Source organism: Silene latifolia, chromosome 11, assembly GCF_048544455.1.
Source record: "Silene latifolia isolate original U9 population chromosome 11, ASM4854445v1, whole genome shotgun sequence".
NCBI lineage: Eukaryota > Viridiplantae > Streptophyta > Magnoliopsida > Caryophyllales > Caryophyllaceae > Silene > Silene latifolia.
Window position 1 is genome coordinate 160,725,578 of NC_133536.1, and position 23,329 is coordinate 160,748,906.

Genomic DNA, 23,329 nt, shown 5'->3' on the forward strand with positions numbered 1-23,329 from the left:
AACCAATGCAAACATGCGACAATTTCCGTCTTAGAAAAAAATTTATGAAATAATTACATCGAATCGGAATAAATGAAATTAATTGCATGTAGTCGAAATGAATTACATAATTACATAATTAATAATTAGATTACTATAATAGAAATGCAAATGAAAAATTCATCAAAAAAACATTCATATCAACCTAAATACATACCCGTGCAATTTTGCACAGGTTTAAAACTAGTTATATATTATATACAAATAGACTTTGGGTCCAATACAAATAGCACTAATAGACTCTATGTACGTAGTTATTGTTAATACATTATTTATTTGTTAAAATAAAATTTATTGTTATCATCCAAACTTTTGTAATCATCAATCTACAAACTCTATTATTTAAATGCAAATTCAAATTTTTAGAATTCTTTAGTATATCACAAAAGTTGGAGTCTCTATAATCGCTCGAAAAAAAAACTTCCTTCAATAATGTAGATGGATAGATATATGATTTCACATGTGACTTATCCCCAAAAAACTTTTACTGATGCTATTTTTGAATTAATACACTTTAGCCTAGTATAAATGTGATCCTTAGGTCCCAAATATCAATACATACATTATATAACTACAGAAAGCACAACAAAACTTAAAAATGCTTATTTGAGATATCAGATGCAAAATACAATAAAATTTATATATTTGCATCAGTTAATTAATCAGTGGCCTTCCAGAACTCAACTCAGAATTTTCACCCCCACTACCAAGTCCTTTAAGCTCCTTCGGTAAAGGGATGTTTAACTCGGAACAAACCAACTGAATAATTTGTCCAGTTGTAGCCCCAAAAGACATTTTGTTCAGAGTAATAGCTATTGCAAATCTATTTTTGGCATCACAGAAGCCAGTAGATCCACCCATTCCCGAGTGACCGAAACCATTAACAGATCCATCAAACGAAGTTATCCGTTTAAACCCTAACCCAAACTCACCATTAGGAAAAACAAACTTCTCATATTCTCCTAAACCCATGAATGCATCATGGATTTTAGGATTGCTAAAAAGTTCAATGGGCTTCTTTTGATGTTCATTACTATGAGCAATTTCACCATTTGTGTTTTGTTCGGTATTTATGGAACTGCTGGTACCCTCGTCAGTCGGGACCCGATCGTAAGTTGGACCTTTACCATCTTTTGTACCTTTTTCATAGTTGAACTTTTCCGACATCATGGTTCTACACAAGGAAACGAAACCGAGGCGGTTTTTTTTGCTGCCGTTCTCCTTTTTAGGAGGTTTCAGAGAAGGATACTTAGGGATATGGGTATGGCTGCCAAGAGGTGGCAAGGAAGAAGTAGGAGATTGTGGAATAGTGCCATGGTCAGCCAGACAAGCATAGTACCGTGCAAGAGCACGAGCAGAGCAGTGTCCATTTGCAGCAGGTATAATAGCACGGCGAATAGGGAGGGAGTTAAACAGAGCAGGGAAGGCAGTAGCAACTTGAGCAATTTCACTAGGCTGAAAGGTAGAGGGCAAATCAGAACGAGCGTTTAGGGCAGAAAGCTTCTCGAGATCATCAGTGTCTAGCGTAAGTGCAGCTAGTCGAGCTTCCACACCTGCATGAGTATATTAGGTCAGGTAATGTCAGTTGTAAATGGAAAACAAAAAAAAACAAGACGACCATGCAGAAATTATTTTTGATTTTCCCTTTAAATTTATTTTTTCAGATTTTCATTAATTTTCCATTTTCTCTACATAGTCCAACATTCTTGCAGCCTTGCAGGTGTCTTTCCCTTATATATGACAGCATATGATAGTTAAGGACTTGCCTGGAGGGATACCAATGTACATCTCGCCTTCAATATGAAGTGGCTGAATCAATACTTCTTGAAGGATGTCTTGAAATTTCTTTCCAGTTGCATGCTGTTTAAACATCAAATCACATATGAAGTCCGGGCAAATTATATTACTCACCAAGTAATAACAGAAGCCAAACAGGCAGAAACATGAGTTTGTAAACCAAAATTAACATTATTATCTAGGCTCTTCTGTTTTCAGCACAGGTACGAGGAAACCCAGAAAGATTCTCCAATTCAAGACCAGTATCGCTAGTCTTCATCAACACAGATCTCACAAATAAGAGAATCTGATTATTCTTTCAAGAAACGGAATGTAATGGGAGCAACATCAAAATAGGATCAATCAAGTACTTGAACCTAAACGGAGCAATGAGTGGTAAACGCTAAAAGCATGTTAACCGATGAGTAAAAGAATATAAAAGTTCAAAACCTCAATTATTCCGCCACATAGCCAGCCAAACGAAAGATAATGATATAGCTGCTGTTGCCCAGGTTCAGATTCAGGACAAGACCCAGCAATCCGTTGCAGGCACTCATTCCAGTCAGACAACGATAAGGGGTTTTCTCTCATGATGTTGGCCAATGCATTATGGAGACCAGAAGTGTGGTTAAGAACATGATGGACCTGCAAAAAGGGCAATTTAATAAGGAATAAAAAAGTAGACATGAAATGCCAGAGAAACAAAACAAGAAGTTTATATCAAAGTAAAGACTTAAAGGATGTCCCTTGAAAAAAGCTATAATGGAGTAAAGTACCTTAATGTTCTCCTTATTGTTGGATGCAAAGTCAGGCCAGATATTGGCTATATTGTCATCTAATTTTAGTTTCCTGCAGGTCAGGAGCAAAGAATTATAAACTAACTCATAGGAGATATAATAGGCAAAAGAAAATTTTCCTATGGATGAAAAATCAAGTTCCTTAATTGTTTGAATTTTTGAAAGGGGGAAAAATAAGACAAGGGGAGCGAGTGTTCATAAAGCTGGTATTTTATGCTATGCTGGTGCTCTTTCATTTTGCCTCTGTTCCTGGTAGTATATTCCATTTTCAATGGAGCCATATACTCACTGTTCTTAGGCTTTGGAACACGATGGAATGAAGTGAAATGACCCACTAAACTATATATTCTGCTTATATAGTAAAGTACCAATCAGTATATACAATTCTCGATGCGATATCATTATGGTTCATCCACAAACCACACTCGGTGTACCCTTCCCTACTCAGCCATGGAAGCACTAAGCTAATGTTGTTACTGTTAGTTGTTGGTACTCTTGGTAGCGTACTTAGCTCAATGCTCTTTTTTTGAATTTGAGCGCAAATTTAATTAAGTAGTGTGGTCTTCACTTCTATAGGAATAAAGTAAGGAAGTCGGATATGACATATCAAGGTTAGGAACCTTAAAAGATCTTTGGAGCTAGCCTCTTCTATTCGGTTGCAACAGTGTGCACCGATTATTTTTGTGGGTTGAATGTTTCATGAAAAGAATTGAACAGCAACAGAAATCCAACGGACATTCCCCCTCGGCCCCTTGAAGGGGAAATAAATTAAATTGCATATTGTTGGAGAAACTAATTGATTATGTAATACTTCCTCCAATTTTTTTCCTTCCTATTTGGTTTCATCTACATTTTAACAAGTGTTAAAAAGACAATCCTGTCCCTCCCTCACCCTCACCCTCACCGATTCACCAAATCACCAAACATCCACACAATTAACCCAAGTCACAACTCCCGAACTCCACCCACCAACCCCACTTTAACAACCTCTCACCTGACTTAACACTAACCACCACCCTCGTCCGCTGGGCCAACACCACATACCATCACTCACTACTGGCTGGCGAGTCTCCATCATCCGACACCACCAACAGCCACCACCTTAACACGAATCGCCACCACCAACTTGTCCAACACGAACCACCACCATTCATGGAGTCAACCACCCAACGAACTCACCGCTACACGACTAACCCACCACCATCCCCACGGACCCAATAGCAGCAACGACCAACGAGATCACCACCAGAGTCACCCACCACCAGCCACAATCCCACCACCGGACAAACGGTTTGCAAATCTGCCAAATCGAAGATCTGGAATTGATGAATGGAGGTAGCCGGCAGCGTGGGGTGGACGGCAATGCTGGTGGTGGATGCAAATGGTGGACAGCAACGTTGGAACAAATAAAGCTGCTATATGTTATCAGTTTAGCCTCGGGTCCGGTAGATTTGGTTTGCCCAAATTTCAGGTTCTATCAGGTCGGGTCGACTTTTGACGGCTCTAGGAAGGAGGGTGTAATGGATGGAGTATAATTTAATTGCTTCGGCTAGTAATTAGTGAATGTTGGGGGTAATTCAGTAAAAGGTCACCAAGATAACTTTCCCAAAAAAGGATAGAAAGAGAAGTGGGAAGAAAACACGAATTGGAGAGAGTATTTCTTTAGATTACTGCTTTTTTCTAGACACCCACGACCCGCCCATCTACCCCCCCCTGAGGATACAAGTGAAGGAAGGATGAGACCAAAAAGGGCACAACTCACAAGACTTGTAGTTTCCTTCAGCACCCAACTGGGAACTCCTCAGTCTTCAATAGAGGCATACAAAAAAGCTATTCGTTTCCAATAAACAATGGGTGATTTAAGGATGATGCCAAATTATTTTCCTCCCCTTCATCCGGAAGATCAGAAACAAGTACTCTATACAACAACAACATTACCCCAGTGCCTCAATGGCTCCCGCAAATTGCGGGGTAAGGGGGGGTCGGATGTACGCAGCCTTACCCTTGTGCTAGCAACACAAAGAGGCTGTTTCCGAATGACCCAAGATGAAAATTGCGTCGAGAACTGCATCGAAGGACCGCTACTTCACAAAAGAAAGAAGCGCAGCCACTTTAGTGAGCCATTTTGATTTATTCCATTATAATCCATAACCAAAGAGTAATGAGTCTTTGGCTCCATCAGAAACAAGTACTGTACAAGGGGAAAATTGAAATGCCTTGTGTCGAGATCATAAAATAAAATTAGGTATCCAATGTACTTGCATATATTATATTCTTACATCTCTTGATAATAGGACCACAAATGTTGTCTGAAATAATTACTTCTAGCAACATTGTATCAGCCTAAAGTTTCTAACTTCCTGCCAACTGCAGCATTTTAAATGTCGTGCAGCCTTAGGTGATTAAATCCCAAGTAAGAATATACTCCACTCCATGAGATAACTAGAGCACAATATCTATCATAAGAAACCACTTTCAGCCTCCATTACTCTCTCCATCAAATTTTCTACAATTGTTGACCAACTATCAACATTTTATATCTATCAACCTTCATATTTTGGTTTCTAACTGTTCTCACACATCCTCTATAATCCTAGATGCCTACTGCTCAATTTCGTATATCATCTCTTTTAAGAGCTCATATGATGTCGTTTACCCACATGTGAGTGTCCAGCATTGACAAAATAAGGAGAGAATTTGCTACTTTATAAACCAAGGAGTTACTCCTTCTATACCAGTTGGTTTTAGGATGGAACTTTTGTGGGCTTATGAAGTGGATTTTCTCTCCTCCTTCTGTGTATGAGCCAAACCATTTCAAGGCCTAACAATCTCCTGTCTTTTTTTTGAGCAAATTTTCCCCCGTGCCTCTCCTATATTGACTCGTGTTGTTTGCCTACTCTTATGGAGTTCCTATTATAGCTTTAGAATTTCAAATAGTCGTACATAGAAATGTTAAAAGCACTAGCTATCAAATTCACACCTTTTGTCCACCAACCAATGCAGCAACCCAGCTACAATGCCTTTTGTCACTGAAAAGACTGGAAATAAAGAATCTGGTTGAACTGGGCGGGGATCATACTTTCCAAGAACTCCAGCAGCAGTGTCAATGATCACTTCTCCATCTTTATAAGCACATACCTAAGGATATTACAATATTGCAGAAAATAAGATCTTGATAAATGATACTTTGAGAGTAAAAGATTAAGTAAACGTAGAAATTTTCACTTAGAAAGTGTGTCATCACAACGTTAGCAAGTGAGAGCAATAGGTGGAACATTAAGACTCTAGAGTCAAGCTCATTATAACTGGTTTAGCTCTACAAGGATATGAGATTCGCCATTATGTACTATGTCCCTCAAAATGTTTCCAATCATGAAAGGATTTGCTTCATTTTTTGGTAACGAGGAACATCTCTAATTAACAGCCTAGGGCGATACACCTATGAGTGACCAAACACCGAGAGATACGCGACAGCACGCTAAGCCGGCACTCTCTTTTAACAAACCCCGAAAGTCCCCGTGCAATAACCGCATACTGCCCATGCAGGGAGTCGAACCCGGGACCTCGCAATTCATGCCATTGCATGCTTTGAGGGTGACCCGCGCTCTACTGCACTCACAGCACTTGGTTAGGATTTGCTTCATTAAAGGAGAAGAAAAATCAATTCCTCCATTTATCTTCTAATCCCTTCCTTCAGGCTTCAACAACCCTATATACAAACAATAGAAAACAACCCCTTCTCAAACCCTCCTCACCTTGTTACTCCAAATTTGTCCATCCAAACAATATGCAGATGCTAAAACTTTTTGAATTAACCGATCATAGGTGATGAAATTTTAGAACAGCAAACTCAAGTTTACAACAAAATCAAAGTAACAATAATCAAATAATAAGACATAAAAATAACCTCAATCTCTTTTAAGGACATAAATTCTTTCACGCAACTCTGCCCTCTTTAACGCCATGTATTCCTCAAGCCAAAATAAAACCCAACTCTCTTCAAATTACTCTCTATCTATTTCATAAATCTTCTTGCATCTCTCAAAATCTTATCGCATGCTCAAGCTCCAAACTGGTGCCTCACTTGGTCTTCGATTCACGTGGCAGACCACCTTAAGCGAGGATACATAGATACAACTCCTACTTTCTCCTTAATTGCCATTTTCTCAATCGGATCCTTCTTTGTGTAACCCCACATCCACAGTATCATACACATCTTATCCGCATTCATCTTATGGACGGGGCTCTATTTCATGGCACAACATGTACTAGTGCATGTTGTGCACAATGTCATGTACTCATGTGTTATAAATGTTTCCCTTCAATCTATACGGCATGACCCAAAAACATAAAAAAATAAAAAAAAATGTGTCACTCTTTTATTTCACCTATACTACTTTGGCTCTATGAATCACATGTCTCAAATCTCTACCAATCCTCATCTTCTTAAATAATAGATCCTAAATAGTGGGAAAAAAGAACACATCATACTTCTCTTCAAGAAAAAAAGTATAGGTTAGAAAACCGCAACCTGCAAACAAATGGTATTTTAAGAACCATTCACATTCGTTCTCTAGTGTACAATAGAAATCTATGTACCAACAAGGAGGGACGTGCACAATCAAAAAAGATATACAATATCCAAAGTATAACATTCTAAGATCATTACTATCATGTTGGTCATAGTTAATCAACATCAAGCATGGGAACTTACCTGAATACCAAGAATTTTTCCAGCATTTCCTAAATCAATTAAGAGCTTCCGCAGCTTGTCTTCTACAACTGAGTGTACAGGAGTGTCAAAGATCCACTGTCTATTTACGTTTGGTCCCTTGTTAATGATTCTGATACACAAAAAATACACAAACATGCGTGAACGATAATAAAAATAATAATACACCAACAACAACAACAACATTACCCCAGTGCCTCAATGGCTCCCGCAAATTGCGAGGTAAGGGGGGGTCGGATGTACGCAGCCTTACCCTTGTGTTAGCAACACAAAGAGGCTGTTTCCGAATGACCCAAGATGAAAATTGCGTCGAGAACTGCATCGAAGGACCACTACTTCACAAGAGAAAGAAGCGCAGTCACTTTAGTGAGCCATTTTGCTTTATTCCATCATAATCCAGAACCAAAGAGTAATGAATCTTTGGCTCCATTGGAAATATAAAAAAAAAAATCTAGTAGAATATTAGATTGATAAAAAGCACACCCGCCCAAGACAGACTCTGCAAATGGCTTCATAATATCGAAGTAGATAATCCGAACGTCCATGGTGGCAGACAGACCTAGTGCAATACCAATTCTCAGTTAAAACAGGCGAAATCCATTTAGAGACTTGTTCGGAGAACTATGAGATATTACAATAACAATAAATAAATTTAACTTCCGGAATTCAGCACCAGACCTCTTAAAAGATTAAGTACCCGAGAAAATATCACTATATCTCCCGGAAAGGCATCAACCTAGAAGTCAATACATCAAATAAGTTCTGTTAGATCATCGTACGGAAAATTTTATCAATCACAACATGCTCAAATAACATAGACTTACAGGATTAAACCGTTTAGCTTCTTTTTCATCAAGTTTCATCTTCTCCTGTATGGTCTTCATATTTTTGGCTCTTTCTTCCGCAAACTTTTTTAATGCGTGCTAGCCACAGAACAGAAGTTCAGTACAAGACCAAATATGTCATAAACAACTAACTTTCATAGTAAGTGAGATACTCACCGGAGCTTCACTTGCGGGTGTCGAGCTACGAAAGAATATAGTTGTCACCTCCATGGCCTGCTCAGGCAAGTCCATGCGCAGCTTCAGTCCCATCTCTGAAAATGCAGACAAAAGAGCCACGTGGTCTCCCTGCCATGGGAATAGCATAACTTATTTTTTACGTCTCACAGCATTACAAGATGCATAAAATTCATTTGCTTCAGAAACTTATGGGAAGCTACAAATAAAAGATAAACATAAAATCAACTACGTCGCCACGAGAATCGGATAATATAATCATTGGATCTCATCCAAAGAAGGTTTAACTGCCCCTTAGCAAGTCTTTTCCATAAAGAGGAACATATTAATTAAATCACTTCAACCTATACAACATACACCGTCTTTCAACAAAAACAATAACATTTACTCTAACGCATCAACGGCTCCCGTTTGTGATAGAACGGGGGTTGGATGTAACAGCCTTAACCTGTAATGAAAATTAAATCGAAAATGCATCTACACTCTAGTACTTCATATACAAGAAGCATAAAAACTCTAGTGAGCCATTTTACTTTATTTCATCATATTCCAAAGCCGAAGGATAGTGAGTATTTGGCCTCATTGGAAACGAAAACAGCATACCCCATCTCTGCTGAACATATATTTACATAGTACATATGCACTTTCCTGACCATGGTCACAGAATAAAGAGTTGTTATGGCTCCAAATAATTACTATGAAACAGGATTCATCCATCCTATGCTAATGCAAACAAATGATAAAGTACTCAAACGCATCATACATGTGTTTGTGGGAAAGTAAAATCATGCCTCCAATTTGAATCAGTTAAAGATATTCGTTGTCAATATACAAATACGTCCGATTATCCATGCCTCCCCTCCCAATTGAAATCCACAAAACAAATTAGTACTCTAGCTGATACTAATGATGTTCATTGTCCATGAAAAATCCGTCCAATTATCCATGTCTCCCCTGCCCTTCAAGTACCTCTTTCTGAGGCTTGACATTTTGAAAGTTCTCGGTGTGATAACGCACAAGGACATGACATAAATTGTGGTCTCTACTAGTTTCGGTGCCCGATCCCGCCCGGGCTAACCTAAACTTAACTATTAAATTTTATTTTTATGAAATAGAATTGCGTTGACTCGCCTAATTCATACATTTCCCACTTATAATACATTTTTGTATGATATTCTTAAAATTATGATTTAAGATAAAATTTATCAACCAAATTATGAGACATATTCCCTATTCTATAATACATTTTTGTATGATATTCTTAAAATTATATTTAAGATAAAATTTATCCACCAAATTATTAGACACATTCGTTACTCTCGTTGCTAGTATTGTTACTTTCACAACTCTCAATGTTACTACTCTTAGTTTCATTTCACTACTCTCGTTGTTACTAGTGTTACTTTCTTTACTCTTGTTGTTACTACTGTTACTTTTACTACCCGTTGCTACTACTATTACCTTAATTAATCACTTTGCTAATATTATGACATTGCTCAAAATTATGATTAAGATATGTCAACCAAATAATGAAACACATTCACTACCCTATTGTTACTACAATTATTTTCACTAATCTTGATGCTACTATTGTTACTTTCACTACTCCTGCAGCTACTACTGAAAAATAAATAAATCATATTTACATCACAATAATATCATCAATTTTAATAAAGGAAAGTCGTGTACATTTTTTTCCATCTCGTTCCAACTTTTTTTTTCCATCACAACAGTTTATGACTGCACTATTAAGTTTAATTGTTTTTTCCAAGTTAATTATTTTCCTAACATTATTTGGAGTACACATTTATAATTTTCTACATAGTATTACTTTCCTAATACTATATAGTATTATAAATTAGGGTAAATTGATAACTTATAGCTAGTATAATCCCATTTTTCAAAACTTATACCTAGGATCAGGGTTGCCGAATTCATAATACACATAATTCGAATTCACAATTCGCTCAAAATAGAGAATTCAATATGCAAAGTATTACAAAACAAAGCAATTAGCGAATTCGTAATTACTAATACGCTTATAAGAGGTCATAATTACATTCTAAATTAGAATATTTTTGAAGAATTAATTTTTGTTTTAGTATTTTATAATATATTTGCTTTTGAAAATAGATCGTCTCACCGTGTGAGACCGTCGTAAGACCATCTTATTGTAAAATTTGGGTAGCTGTTTATGACTATTAGTCGTTACCGGTTACTCAATATTTCCTTTAAGAAATGTCTATAATTTTAAAGGGTAAAGAGTAAAAGACTCCCTAAAATAGGCGAATTCATCTTGAATTTTTATTTTTTAATACACGAATCGAACTTTTAGAATTCGTTGATTTTAATATATAATTTGCGAATTAGTGTGAATTAATTCGAAAACGTGTTGTGAATTAATACGCGCGTATTAATTTTCTACATAGTATTACTTTCCTTAATTTAATAAGGGTAAAACAGTCAACTACTCCGCTGTTACGTCTATTACTTTCACTACTCCCACTCGCTGTCAATATTGTTTACTTTGACTATTCAAATGAATGATTATTATAATATTACTATATCCAATGTTACTACAATTCTTGTCACTAATAATAGAATCGCACTTTTACTATTTAGGCATGCAATTTTAAGAGGCTTATATATATATATATATATATATATATATATATATAGTAATAAGATCAAATGAGTCCTCCTCTTACATGTGACTCCATAAGTCCCATTATGGGCCATTGGATCTTGGAAATGGAGGGCTAAGATGAGAACAAAAAAAATAAGGTTAATGCTCTAATTTTGCCATCTGCAAAATTATAATACTCTTCGCATATATTAGATATTTATATGGATAAAATCATTTGTATTTAAATATTTATAACATTTACTATTTCACATTCTGCACAAAATTATCTCCGATTTTTTTAGGATAAGGAAAATTATTTTTTTAAAGAACTTATTGATAAAAATTTATTGACTTTTTATGATAAGAAGCTGCGGCTAAAAAATGTGGTATTAGTAAATACTCCCACTTATTCAGCGTATAGTTCCCTTTCATTATAATACTCTTCGCATATATTAGATAAAAGGGGAACTATAGGTTGAATAGGATTGAGTATTTGTTAAAATTCATTGACTTTTTATGATAAAAATTTGCAGCTAAAAAATATGTTATATTAGTAAATATTTGTAAATTAACATTGTCATTAATTTCTCGGTAAAAAAACAAAAAAAATTCAAAAAAAATACTTATTTTATTACTTCTTACGATTTTTACTTTTATTTATTTCTCTAATCAAAATACATTAAGAAGAAACATGAAAAATAAGTGAATTGTCAATTTAAATTCTATATATAATATACTAAAAAGTAAAACTCTATAAATACCATGCATATATTGCTAGAGGTGTCTATTATTAACTCTATAAATACCGCGCATTCATTGCGCGGGATCTAAACTAGTTAAAGTTTCAAACATTTACCATTAAAGTTTCAATTATATAGCGTTAAAGTTACATAAAAAATTTATATATAAAATGACTCGTTAAGCAATAAAGTTGCAAACTTAAGCCATTAAAGTTTCACTCGTTTGACATTAAAGTTCCATTTAATCACTATAAATTAGTGAAATTTCAATATTTAAATTGAGAATGGCCTTATAAAAAAAAATGTAAAGTCACTCGTTACCATTAAAATTTCACTCGTAAAACATTAAAGTTTTACTCAAAAAATGTTGAAATTACATAAAATTTAGTCAGAATTACGTTATTACATAAATTCCAATTTTTATATCGGAAAATGACTTAAAAAAATTAAAGTTTCAGTTTTAAGCATTAAAGTTTCACTTGTAAAACATTAAAGTTTTACTTTTAAATCTGTGAAATTACATAAATTTTAATAACAAATACATTAAAATATAAATTCAAATTTTTATAATTAAAAATGACCTAAAAAAACTAAAGTTTCACTTTTAAGCATTAAAGTTTCACTCTTAAAATATTAAAATTTCACTCTAAAATCCGTGAAATTGTATAAAATTTTAGTCACAATTACATTATTACATAAATTCAAATTTTACATTGAAAAATGACCTAAAAAAACTAAAGTTTCGCTTTTAAGCATTAAAAATTCACTCGTAAAACATTAAAGTTTCACTCAAAAAATCAAATTTATATTTAAAATTACATTGTATAACATAAATTTAAATTTTTTTTTTACAAAATTATTATAAGAGATTAAATTTACAATTATAAAGAATTAAAATTACACTTACAGATTAAAGTTACAATTATAAAACACTAAAGTTTCATTTAAAAAGTTTCAAATCTCAACCATCAATCTTAGAAGATCAATGGCTTAGATTAGGACTTAAGGACTCACCATTTTAGGTGGACTCATTTGAACTTGACTTATATTAAATCAAATAGAAATAATTATGGAATATTATATTTTTTTGGAAATATAGCTTGATTTATTTACCTTTTAATAGTTTCCAAAATACTCCCTCCTATTCTCTAACATCTTCCACATTTCCTAAAATGACAAATTCACTAAGATCTCCCACTTTCCTTATTAGTCCATAATTTGTGGTTCTTAGGACATGTAACCCCACATTTCCTCTCTTTCCATTTCCTCCATTTTCCACCACAAATTTCATTCCTCTTAAAAACTACCCAAAAAGCAATGTGGAATATCATAGTGAGTAGGAGGGAGTATAACATACTTATATTATATTTGTGTCTGTTAAATAATTAACATCTTTATACTAATTAATACCATAAGTGGGGCATGTTTATTTTAAGGAAAATCATCATATTCAAGTATTAACTATATAATATTTACACTGAAGTCCCTTGGTCAAGTCTATCTCACACATTGATATCGATTTAAAACTATATAGTATAATTAATTTGTATAGATTTATTTAATTACATAAAAGTCCCTAGTTTCTAGAATATATATAGTATTGATTGATATGAATTTCTATATATTTATGCCATTCATTACAATCCCTAGTTTCCGGTCTATAATAAATATAGGATTAGATAACGCTGATCAAATGCATGCCACAATTTTCAAATCTTTTACAACTTGTAGTGTAAAAAGGATAGTGACAATACGTGAAGATCGAGCTTCACCTTAAATACGCAAATAGCTTTCACTAACCTCTGCAGATGCTAACAGCATTTTTGCCAAAGCTTGTTTTGTTGTTGCTGGAAGAGACTTTGTGAGACCAAAGTCCAATAAAACTGGGCGATGTGGGAACTCCTTGCTTACAAGAAAATTTCCTTGTTGAACATACCAAAGAAACAATTATCAGTCATATTTAAAAAAAAAAAAATAGAAGCAAGGGTAATAACTACTGGAATTGAGAGGGCAAACTCTGCTCAAGATAACAGAAAGCAAGAGGGCGGACAGAATGAGGGATTGAATGTCTACCAGGATGAGGATCGCCATTGAAAAATCCATCCACATAAATTTGGTGAGCATACGCACGCGTGATTTCCTCCACGAGTTTTTTTCGGTCCACACCTAATGCTTGCAAAGACTCAAAATCATTTAAGCGGACCCCATCCATGTACTCCAAAATAATCACCTTTTCAGCTGACTGAGAAAAAAAAAATGCAAGAAAAAAACAATAAACATAGGAGGGGTTATTCACTATATTCAGATATGGAAGAACAGATAAAACAATGAGCTCAAGCTACACAAATAGTTGTCAAAGAACAATACAATGAGCTAATAATCCTAACACACTAAACAATTTATTAAATCCCACTTGAGAATCTAAAAGAAGTGCCTTAAAGCCTAGCTTAAGGCACCCAATATCAGGTATTTCATATTCTATAGAAAGAAAATAATGAAATCAAATTGATCTTGAAACTTTACTTTTGTAAGCTGTGACATACGTAAATGACTACTGAAGTTATGTGCATGCCACAAAACCCCTACTGTCAGAGTGCAATTCACGCTCACAAAAGCACATTTGTAACATCAAACAGTCATCAAGGGACAGTAGACAAACCTCACATATCGATTTCCCGCTATGTACCTTACTATAGGTTCCGAAATGATCACAAACAACATGTAGAAGTAATTGTTTTAAGTCCAGTGTTAAGGTACAAGACCATTGATTGAGCCTCAACCATCACCTTAAGGTTTTGGTTGTGATGGTCTTCTTAAGGGCTTGCTTGGATTGAGGGTAAAAGGGAGAAAATGAATAGGGGAGTGATATGTAAGGATCATTTTCCATGTTTGGTATTAGAGTAATTATTCACCTCCTGAAACTATTACCTTCATGAAGGGTTACATTACCCACCCTCCCCCCGGGTAATGATTATGGGAGTAAAACATCTCCTCAGTAATCATTACTCTTATATGTCAAACCTATCATCAAGGAACTCGTTATCCAAGTAATTAACTTCCCTAGTAATTATCACCCGAATAAAATTTACCCCCTGATTATTCCTATTCCATGGATTCCAAGCAAGCCCTAAATGGTATCGGAGCCAGTGGACCTCCAAAAATCTCACAAGTGGAATTTGAGCACACGTAAATGGTGGGCCTCCGCATTATCCACTCTTCAAACCCAATGGGCATTCGAGTGAGGGAGCGTGTTAAGGTAAAAGATTAGTGAGGCCTCAATCATCACCTTAAAGTTTTGGTTGTGATGGTCTTTTCACAAGCAGGAATCTGGTTAGTGTAAAAACCATCTAAATGAAAGACACGCAGCAAGACGCAATTTGCTGCCTACACAAGCTTTATCCACCATGCCATCTAACAAAGAATTTGATAGACAACAGTACCTGAATAACCTCTGGTATCAGAACATCTACATGATTTGATCCTACATTTCCATTGTTTATCTTGTTACAACCAAGATTGCTAGCTACCTTTCTGGTATTCTCTACAATATTGAGCAGATAGAAAACATTTAGCACATGCCTGCTATGAAACAGCAATATATTAACCAGAAACATACAGAAATTCTAGAAAACATGGGGCAATGATGATTATTAATTTATTATAAATCACAGGTTTTCAAGTACCAGCTTCAATGTTAAAATCAAGTTCTTTTGGTGCTTCCTTGCACCATTCATCTATCATGGGATTAAAATTGTAAACTGGTTCTGCCCATGCTATCCACTCAACAATCGACTTTGCATTCTTCAAGTCCTGTGAGTGAACTAGCATTACACTGACAGCACATAGTAGATTTGTTCAAGGTCGCTTCTCTTTCAAATCCAGCGTATAAAAAACAATGAAAACGCCATAACCTCTATTATGACATGCTTGATACCCTCATGCTGCACTTTGACCACCACTTCTTGTCCAGTTAAAAGTGTAGCACGATGAACTTGAGCTATCTGCACGAGAACCATTGACAAAACTCATATAATGAGGCTATCAGCCACTTCATCATATATCATATATTATATTAAAGCTGTAACCAGCATCCTATTTGATCGCCACGTGTCAACACCTACTCCTACGCCACATGTCATTTGCTGAAATTCTAAAACTATAAAAATAAAAAAAATATTGATATAGGCAATCACGTACAAATTCCTAACACTATTAAATAGCTTTCCTAATACATGTTAGGAAATCACAGTAACAATAATTTCAAATGTGCATTTAATATTCTAATCAGAGTGACAAATACAATCCGTGATATTATCATTTTATACTCCTTGATATCCGGGATATATTTGACTACCCAAAATCTTATAATTTTATACAAATATATTATTGCTATCAAATTATACAAAATAACTAATCAAGTCCTTAATTAGCATCCTTTATTTAAGTTAAGAATATTAAAGGCTATTGATAGAATATGATAATCAATTAATCCGTATGTTTCCAATATGATCAATATTACGTTATGACTTTCCATTTCAAGATTACATCATACTGTAGAAAATTGATTTACATCAATTCTCAATTTTTTGATTTTTGGGTAATTTAGTTTACTAATTAGTTGAAAGATATTCAAATATTCAAAGAAAGTTTTACACATTTTTTTCCTGAACTAAGTATAAAAAAAAACGTTTCCATATAAGTTGAATATGAACAAATCTTTATGAGTAGATAAACAAAGGTAACAGTAACATTTTATATACGTTGAATTAGAGAAAACTGATTTCTTTCAATTCCCATTTATTTAAAGAAACGATGTGAGAATAATGACTTTCTTGTGTACATATTAAGGTGTTGTAAAATTATATCAATATTTAAAATGGTACTTTCTTTGTTTTCATATGATGTACCCATTTGTTGAATATATGAGTGGGGTATTTTAATAAAATGGGTACATCATATGAAAATGGATGAAGTACATAATAAAAATGGTTTCTACATACTCCACAATACTACAATAATAAGGTGAATACTTACGTCATTATTTATATAGTTATAAAATATATATACTACAGATTAATAAACAGCAACACGAAGGTCACAATATATCGAATGAAATAGTCTCATAATAAAATCATGATGAGATGAACCCCATATATAGTACCAAATATTTCTTTCATAATAGTTCAATATTTTGATAAATTTTTAAGTTTCAAATTATAAAAATAAATAATAGTCTTGACACCGAGTAGTGAGAGAATAATTTCAAGGTCAAAATACCAGTGCACAAAAACTTAGAAGAGACGATCTCTTACTATTTGGAAGGGAGATATTTGATAAGGGCTACCCAACAATAGTAGTTGGCAGACGATCTCTTACTAAGTTTTTAATGAGAGACAACTTTTCCCTACCATTTCGTTTGTTTTTTGTGACCTTTTTATTGTTGATGGTAAGCAAAAATGACACTTTTTTACATACCTATCTGGCTATTTTCATAATAAGCGTACCTATTTTACCTTTATTCACGATTCGTACTTGGTTTTTTAACTCCTATATTACCATTTTTACTACTATTGATGGTTTCGTAATAAACTTAGTATGAGATCGTTTCCTACGAGACTTGGTCAAGTGAGGGTGGGATGATATATACTCATATTAATTGTATTTTTCATTGTTGATGAATTGTTTTAGAGTGGCTCTATTCATGTAAATTTTAGGTTGCTATTTTAAGGGTTTTATGGATTAGGTCATTTGGAATCTTTTTAGAACAAGACCATTAAGGCTGTTTATATCTACAAATATACGAGAAGCAAAATTTTGAATAGGACTTTTAAAATCTTATATGGTATTGAATACAAAAGGTATTTCAGAAATGGTGGGAATACTTGTGTATATTTTGTAGTTAGACTTCGTTTGACATGAAAATTAAAGGATCAAGTAATGAAATAAATGGTGGAAAAAAAATCAAAAAAAAAAGTAAATGGTGGAAAACATGATAGTGGGAAAGGTTATACATCCTCCGTTTTTATTGAATTGTTTACGTTTATTTTTGCATAAATATCACAAATATTAAGAAAGTGGGTGTCTCTACTTTTCATATACATACCTACAATTAGAGGTGGCAATCGGGTCAGTCGGGTCGGGTTTGGGTCGGGTCATGTCGGGTCGGGTCATATCGGGTTTGGGTCATATCGGGTCAGCATACCCTTTCGGGTCGAGTCGGGTTGGGTTCGGGTCGTTATCGGGTCGGGTCATTTCGGGTCAAATGATGTATCGGGTCGGGTCGGGTTTGGGTCGGGTCATTATCGGGTCCGGTAACTTAATCACATTACTATAATTTTTTACCATTAAATTTAGTTTTTAACCTATTATTTGGTTTAATTAATCCATTAATAAGTCAAACATATCAATCTAAACACAAAATCACTTTCATTTTGATCAAAATTAAGCTTAATAATTGTCGGGTCATCAATTTAATCGGGTCATTATCGGGTCGGGTCAATATCGGGTCGGGTCTGGGTCGGGTTCGGGTCACTGATAATCGGGTCGTGTCGGGTTACGGGTCGTGATCAGGTCGGGTCGAGTCGGTTTCGGGTCACGCTATTTTCGGGTTCGGGTCGGGTCGGGTTTGCTCGGGTTCGGGTCGGGTCACTCGGGTCGGGTCAGACTTGCCAGCTCTACCTACAATAGTAATTCTCCCTTAAGACGATACTATTCGGGAAAAGTAACAAGTGGTATGAAACTTGACTCATCTTAAGCTTAAGACGAATAATGCCATCTTAAATGAGAATTGGTGTACTTAGTACTTACAAAACTACCCTCATAGGAGTCTCACACCTTTTGTCACCCACACCAAAAGGTACAAAAGTAGACAAGGGTATGTAGGTCGTTTAATTGATCAAAGAAATTCATTTAAGGAAACGTAAACAATCAAATGGAACAGCTGCAACTTAAAATAGAAAACGTAAACTATTCAATGGAACGGAGTAAGTAGAATTTTTTGGGTGCAAGACAAAATGATGAACAATGTTGTGAAACAAGTGTCAAAATAATAAACAAAAGAAAAGAAATAAAACTATTGGTATTTGACGACTTGAATAAAGATATGAAGGGGTTGTGTCGATGGTGGGATTAGAGGTTGTGATAGGGGAGGGGTTGCGATAAGTGGGTAAAATGGGGTGGGGTTTCATACAGGTATGGTCAGGGTTAGGAGTCACACATAGGTAAGGGTCAGGGGATGGTAGTTATGTCGGAGGGACGGTGTGAGGGGGCGTATGGGATGGTGGAGACAAGAGGGGGTAGGGGATGTTCAATCGAGGAGGTGATGACTAATGAGATATGAATTGGTTGGTTGGTAGGGGGGATGCTGAGATATAAGTTGAGTGGGAGGTTCAGTAGAAAGGAGTAGTTGGGTGCGGTGGTGCGTTTGGTGGTGGGTCTCGAGCACTACTATAAATATATTGCGAGATTTAACTATACTAATATGAGTATGCATTAACAAAATAACTTTTTAAAAGTTTATCTAAAATCTACTAATGAATTAATCTTACGCCTCCACTCAAAAAGATGTATACATAAGATCTACTTCGATTAACACCCTACATCGCCACCCGTGCAGTGCACGGGTACAAAAACTAGTTTGATAAAAAGCGGAGCACAAGAAGGAAAAAAAAATAGAAAAAAAACATATGTGATTACTTTTGTTCTAAGATAAAAAAAATTGTTGACGAACATTGTAAACAACCAGGAAAAAACACAATCTAATTACATTTCAGAGAACATAACACAGTATACAAGGCTGCAAAGTCTGACACAGAAACAATAATAAGCTTAAACAAACAGAAAATGTAGCACAAACAATTCAAAGGATGGATCAAAGTTTCAACGATGCAAGACATACAGAAGTAACAGAATGTCACTTAAATGCAGTAACTTGCGCAGGCTCAGACAATCACTACATTCAGAAGAGAGGAAAGGAAAGAAATAAGTAAAAGAGTATGGCCTCCAAACCTTATTGATTAGAGAGCTAGACAAAAATAAAAAATTAATCCATGAAAACAATAAAGAGTGTCGAGGACAAAGAAATTTATTCTATAACTTGAGTATTGGTACTTGGATGGACAAGAAACAAAGGAGCTCGGTTAATATTGATAGGAATCTTACTGATGCTGTAGCCAATGGTGCTTTTTCAAATTCCGAAAAGAGCTCTTCCACAGATTTTCCCAACTCTTTCTCAATGGTATGGCAGACCTACAGAAAAAATAAAATTAGTTCAAACGGTTATATATATAAAATAAAATAAAATAAAAAGATAAAACATTTTCCTTGATAGAAAGTCCAACAAGAACTTCAAAAGCCCATATGAAGAGGTCATATGAAGAGTCCAAGTACCACAGCTTGTAGCACAACTAACCTCCTGTAGTTACATAGACCACTGAGATGACAGTATCCATCGCATGCGCCCCAATGTGAAACATTGTCAAGTTCCCCATCAAAAATGTAAAATTATCTTGCACAATGGCCTATGTTGCTCGGACTCGTTTAGAAGTATTCGACACGGGTGCGTGTCCAAGTGTCGGATTCGGCTATTTTAGGAAAAGAAATTCAGGTTTTTGGTCTTAAATGAAGTGTTCGAGTGTCCTACTCATATCCGAGTGTTGAGTGTCCGACACGGGTACGTGAGGTAATATTCAAGAGTCCCAGCAACATAGACAATGGCAATTGATTTGTAAAACAATAAGACATGACACGCAATGATAACTAACATTTACCCACTTTAAGCATATCCTCTAGCAGTAGAAAATTTAACTTAATCCCTACATTTCCTCCTGTAGTTAATTTAAAAAACTGTACAAGTAGACAGAAATAACCTCCTCTAAGGGTCGAGGAGGAAGAGAATCCTGAAGCTGTTGGAGCAGGCGTATATAGGCCTCTGGAAGAACATCAGCACGTGTAGATAGGTATTGCCCCAATTTCACCCACAAACCCTCCATTTCAATCATGAAGTTAAGTAGGCGTCGCGCATTGCGCTCATGAGCTTTTTTCCATAGGGAAGCCTTTTTAGTTTTGTTTTTCACCCATTTACCTCTCTGCTGCAAAGCCTGTAAGATAGATATCCCAAAAAGGAAACTTTTAGCTTCAAACAGATTAGAGAGAAGCATACGTTTTCAGCAGTATTTCTCTATACCTTGTAGTCCAGGTAGATCAACAAGGCCAAGGCAAAAACCTTGATGCGTCGCTTATATATGTTTCCCCATCCCATCAGGCGAGAAAGGTACAAAATTACCTTTATTAGAAAAAAAAAGTGAGTAGGCTAGATTCAAAACAAATAGAAGATGGTACTAATGTCAGATCACATCTAGAGTGAGCTATAGAAGATTGGAGAAAGAAAGCCTTCATGATCATACAACGGAACAAATTATTAGCACTTTAAATCTTCATTCCCAGTAACAGGTAAAGTATGTGAACCAGTATACAGCCTAGTGCCTAATGCATAGGAGTGTATCTGCCCATCATTCAAACAAAATAACAGCAGAGCTCTTATATTATAAATACACAAAGAAGATTCCTATAATTTCAAGTCACCTCAATGTAGGTACTAGGTAGTCATTTACGATTGGAGCAGTTTAATAATGATTGTGTACTACACAATTATCTTCATGGTCAACCAAACGAAAGAAAATTGTTACAAATGTAGACAAGAGAAGCATGTCTTGAAACAATCATCTTCCACAAACTAGAAATCGAGTAACCAGTAATTATCACAACCAGCCAACCACCATTCAGTCAACCAACAGGCAAATTAACCAAGGGAAAAAAAAAACTACTGCCAGCCCAAGCTTCTACTACTTGTAAACAGCCTTCATTAGCTAATTAGCATCACACAACCATGTACTGGACTACTGGAGTCTAGAGAAGATCTTTATTTTCTTATTTTGATACGCCGCATTATTTGTTACTACCTCCATTCCAGTTACATTGTCCCCTTTTGAGATTGATGGTCAACTTTGACTATCAATCTCTCCAAATGAGTAAAGATACAATTTGATATTTGACACTTTTGGTTTATTAAAACAGCTATTTTGATACCTTGTTTTCTATAAGTTCTAACAACTGTGGATTGTGAATCTAAGCATTCTAAGATACCTTATCCAATTCTTTCATTAATCGCATTTCATGAAGAAGATCATGCATAAACATCGCACAATGCCACAACAACTCACTTTCAATCATTTGTTTACCGTTGATTAAAATACCCTCACAAAGAATAAACAAGGTAACAATTGGTTGGGAAGGTAATAGTACAAGTCTACAATAGACCATCCAAATCACAGAAAAAGCGTACACAAAATTCATTAAAAGTATAGGTACAACAGCATAACCCCCAAAGCCGCAAAGATTCTTGCCTATGGCGAGGCAAGGGATGTTGGATACATAGATAACTTGTTCTAAGATGATCCATAATGAAAAGTGCATTGAGAATCGTGTAGTCGCCAGTCTACTACTTCACAATGAAAGAAGGGCTGCAAATTTTAACATGTCATATTTGTTTTATTCCATTCTATTCTATAGCCGAAGGATAGCGACTGTTGGACTCCATTGGCGAATGAAGAATATAAAAAGTTTAGACAAACATAGAAAAATATCTCGCCCGACCGATTCACAATGGAGTTGCAATTTCAGCCAGAATTTATATCTAATGTTAATAATTTACTACTCCCTCCGTTAAATTCAATTTCATTCATTTGATTAAAATACACCTCACATAAATATATTAAACAAACCTATGGAATCAAACCGAATGAAAGTGAGTAACAAAAAAAGGCATGTAAGTAACTAAACTTGGTCTGAAAGCTAGCATCTTCAACTAAATTCAACAAAAATTACTCAATTGCATCGAATAGTACTAGAATTATATTACTAAATTGATTAACCCCAAAATTAAACAACATTAATACACAAATGAATAACAATTAATTTGAAAGTCAATTAACAGAAATAATAACGATGATCACCTCATCGAAAAATGACATGAGATGAGATTTTAGGAGATGAAATAACTGAGAATTAACAAAGCAAACTCACCGAAAATGGAGAAATGAAGGAGGAGAAGAATAACTAATAGGTGGAAATTGAGGAGAGAGAAAGATGAGAAAATTATGGTGAAGACGAGAAACACACTCTTCCCTTTTCTCTCTCTAGACTTACTAGTGGTCGTACGTAGTTGATAGAAGGAGAACAAGAAGGAACAAAATTGATTTGGTTATGGAAATTAAATGTAGGTGAGCAACTTGACTAATACGGAGTAGTCTAATAGTCTCCATGCGCCATTAATCACTGTGTGAAAGGGAAGTTTAGATTAGATTAGAAAAGTAAACTAGTATAATATCGTGAAAATTCACGGGTTATTTAACTTTTATGTATTAAATTTACATTTTGAATTTGTGATTGGTGTTATAGTATCCAACTAGTTTTCTTGCCCGTGCGTTGCACGGATTTTAAAATAATGTGTGATAAATTTCACAATAATACGGAATATAGACATATAGTACATCGTTCATGTCTAAGTTTTTATGTATGCCACATGACCAACAAATAATTAA

The 23,329-nt window shown here is 35.0% G+C and overlaps 1 protein-coding gene across 1 annotated transcript; it reads right to left on the reverse strand.

Annotated features, from left to right (window-relative positions):
* Nucleotides 1–493: 493 nt before the first annotated feature.
* On the reverse strand, nucleotides 494–23,010 carry LOC141612026 (uncharacterized). Its single transcript, XM_074430725.1, has 19 exons — nucleotides 22,812–23,010; nucleotides 20,914–21,012; nucleotides 20,597–20,827; nucleotides 19,890–19,976; nucleotides 15,641–15,730; nucleotides 15,413–15,539; nucleotides 15,170–15,270; nucleotides 13,803–13,971; nucleotides 13,530–13,651; nucleotides 8,346–8,474; nucleotides 8,169–8,267; nucleotides 8,023–8,080; nucleotides 7,828–7,903; nucleotides 7,327–7,456; nucleotides 5,593–5,750; nucleotides 2,592–2,664; nucleotides 2,266–2,460; nucleotides 1,806–1,899; nucleotides 494–1,592 (listed from the first exon to the last, which is right to left on the reverse strand). Exons 2-19 carry the CDS (start codon nucleotides 20,986–20,988, stop codon nucleotides 694–696), a joined length of 2,913 nt encoding a protein of 970 aa, XP_074286826.1. The 5' UTR covers nucleotides 20,989–21,012; nucleotides 22,812–23,010; the 3' UTR covers nucleotides 494–693.
* Nucleotides 23,011–23,329: the final 319 nt, after the last annotated feature.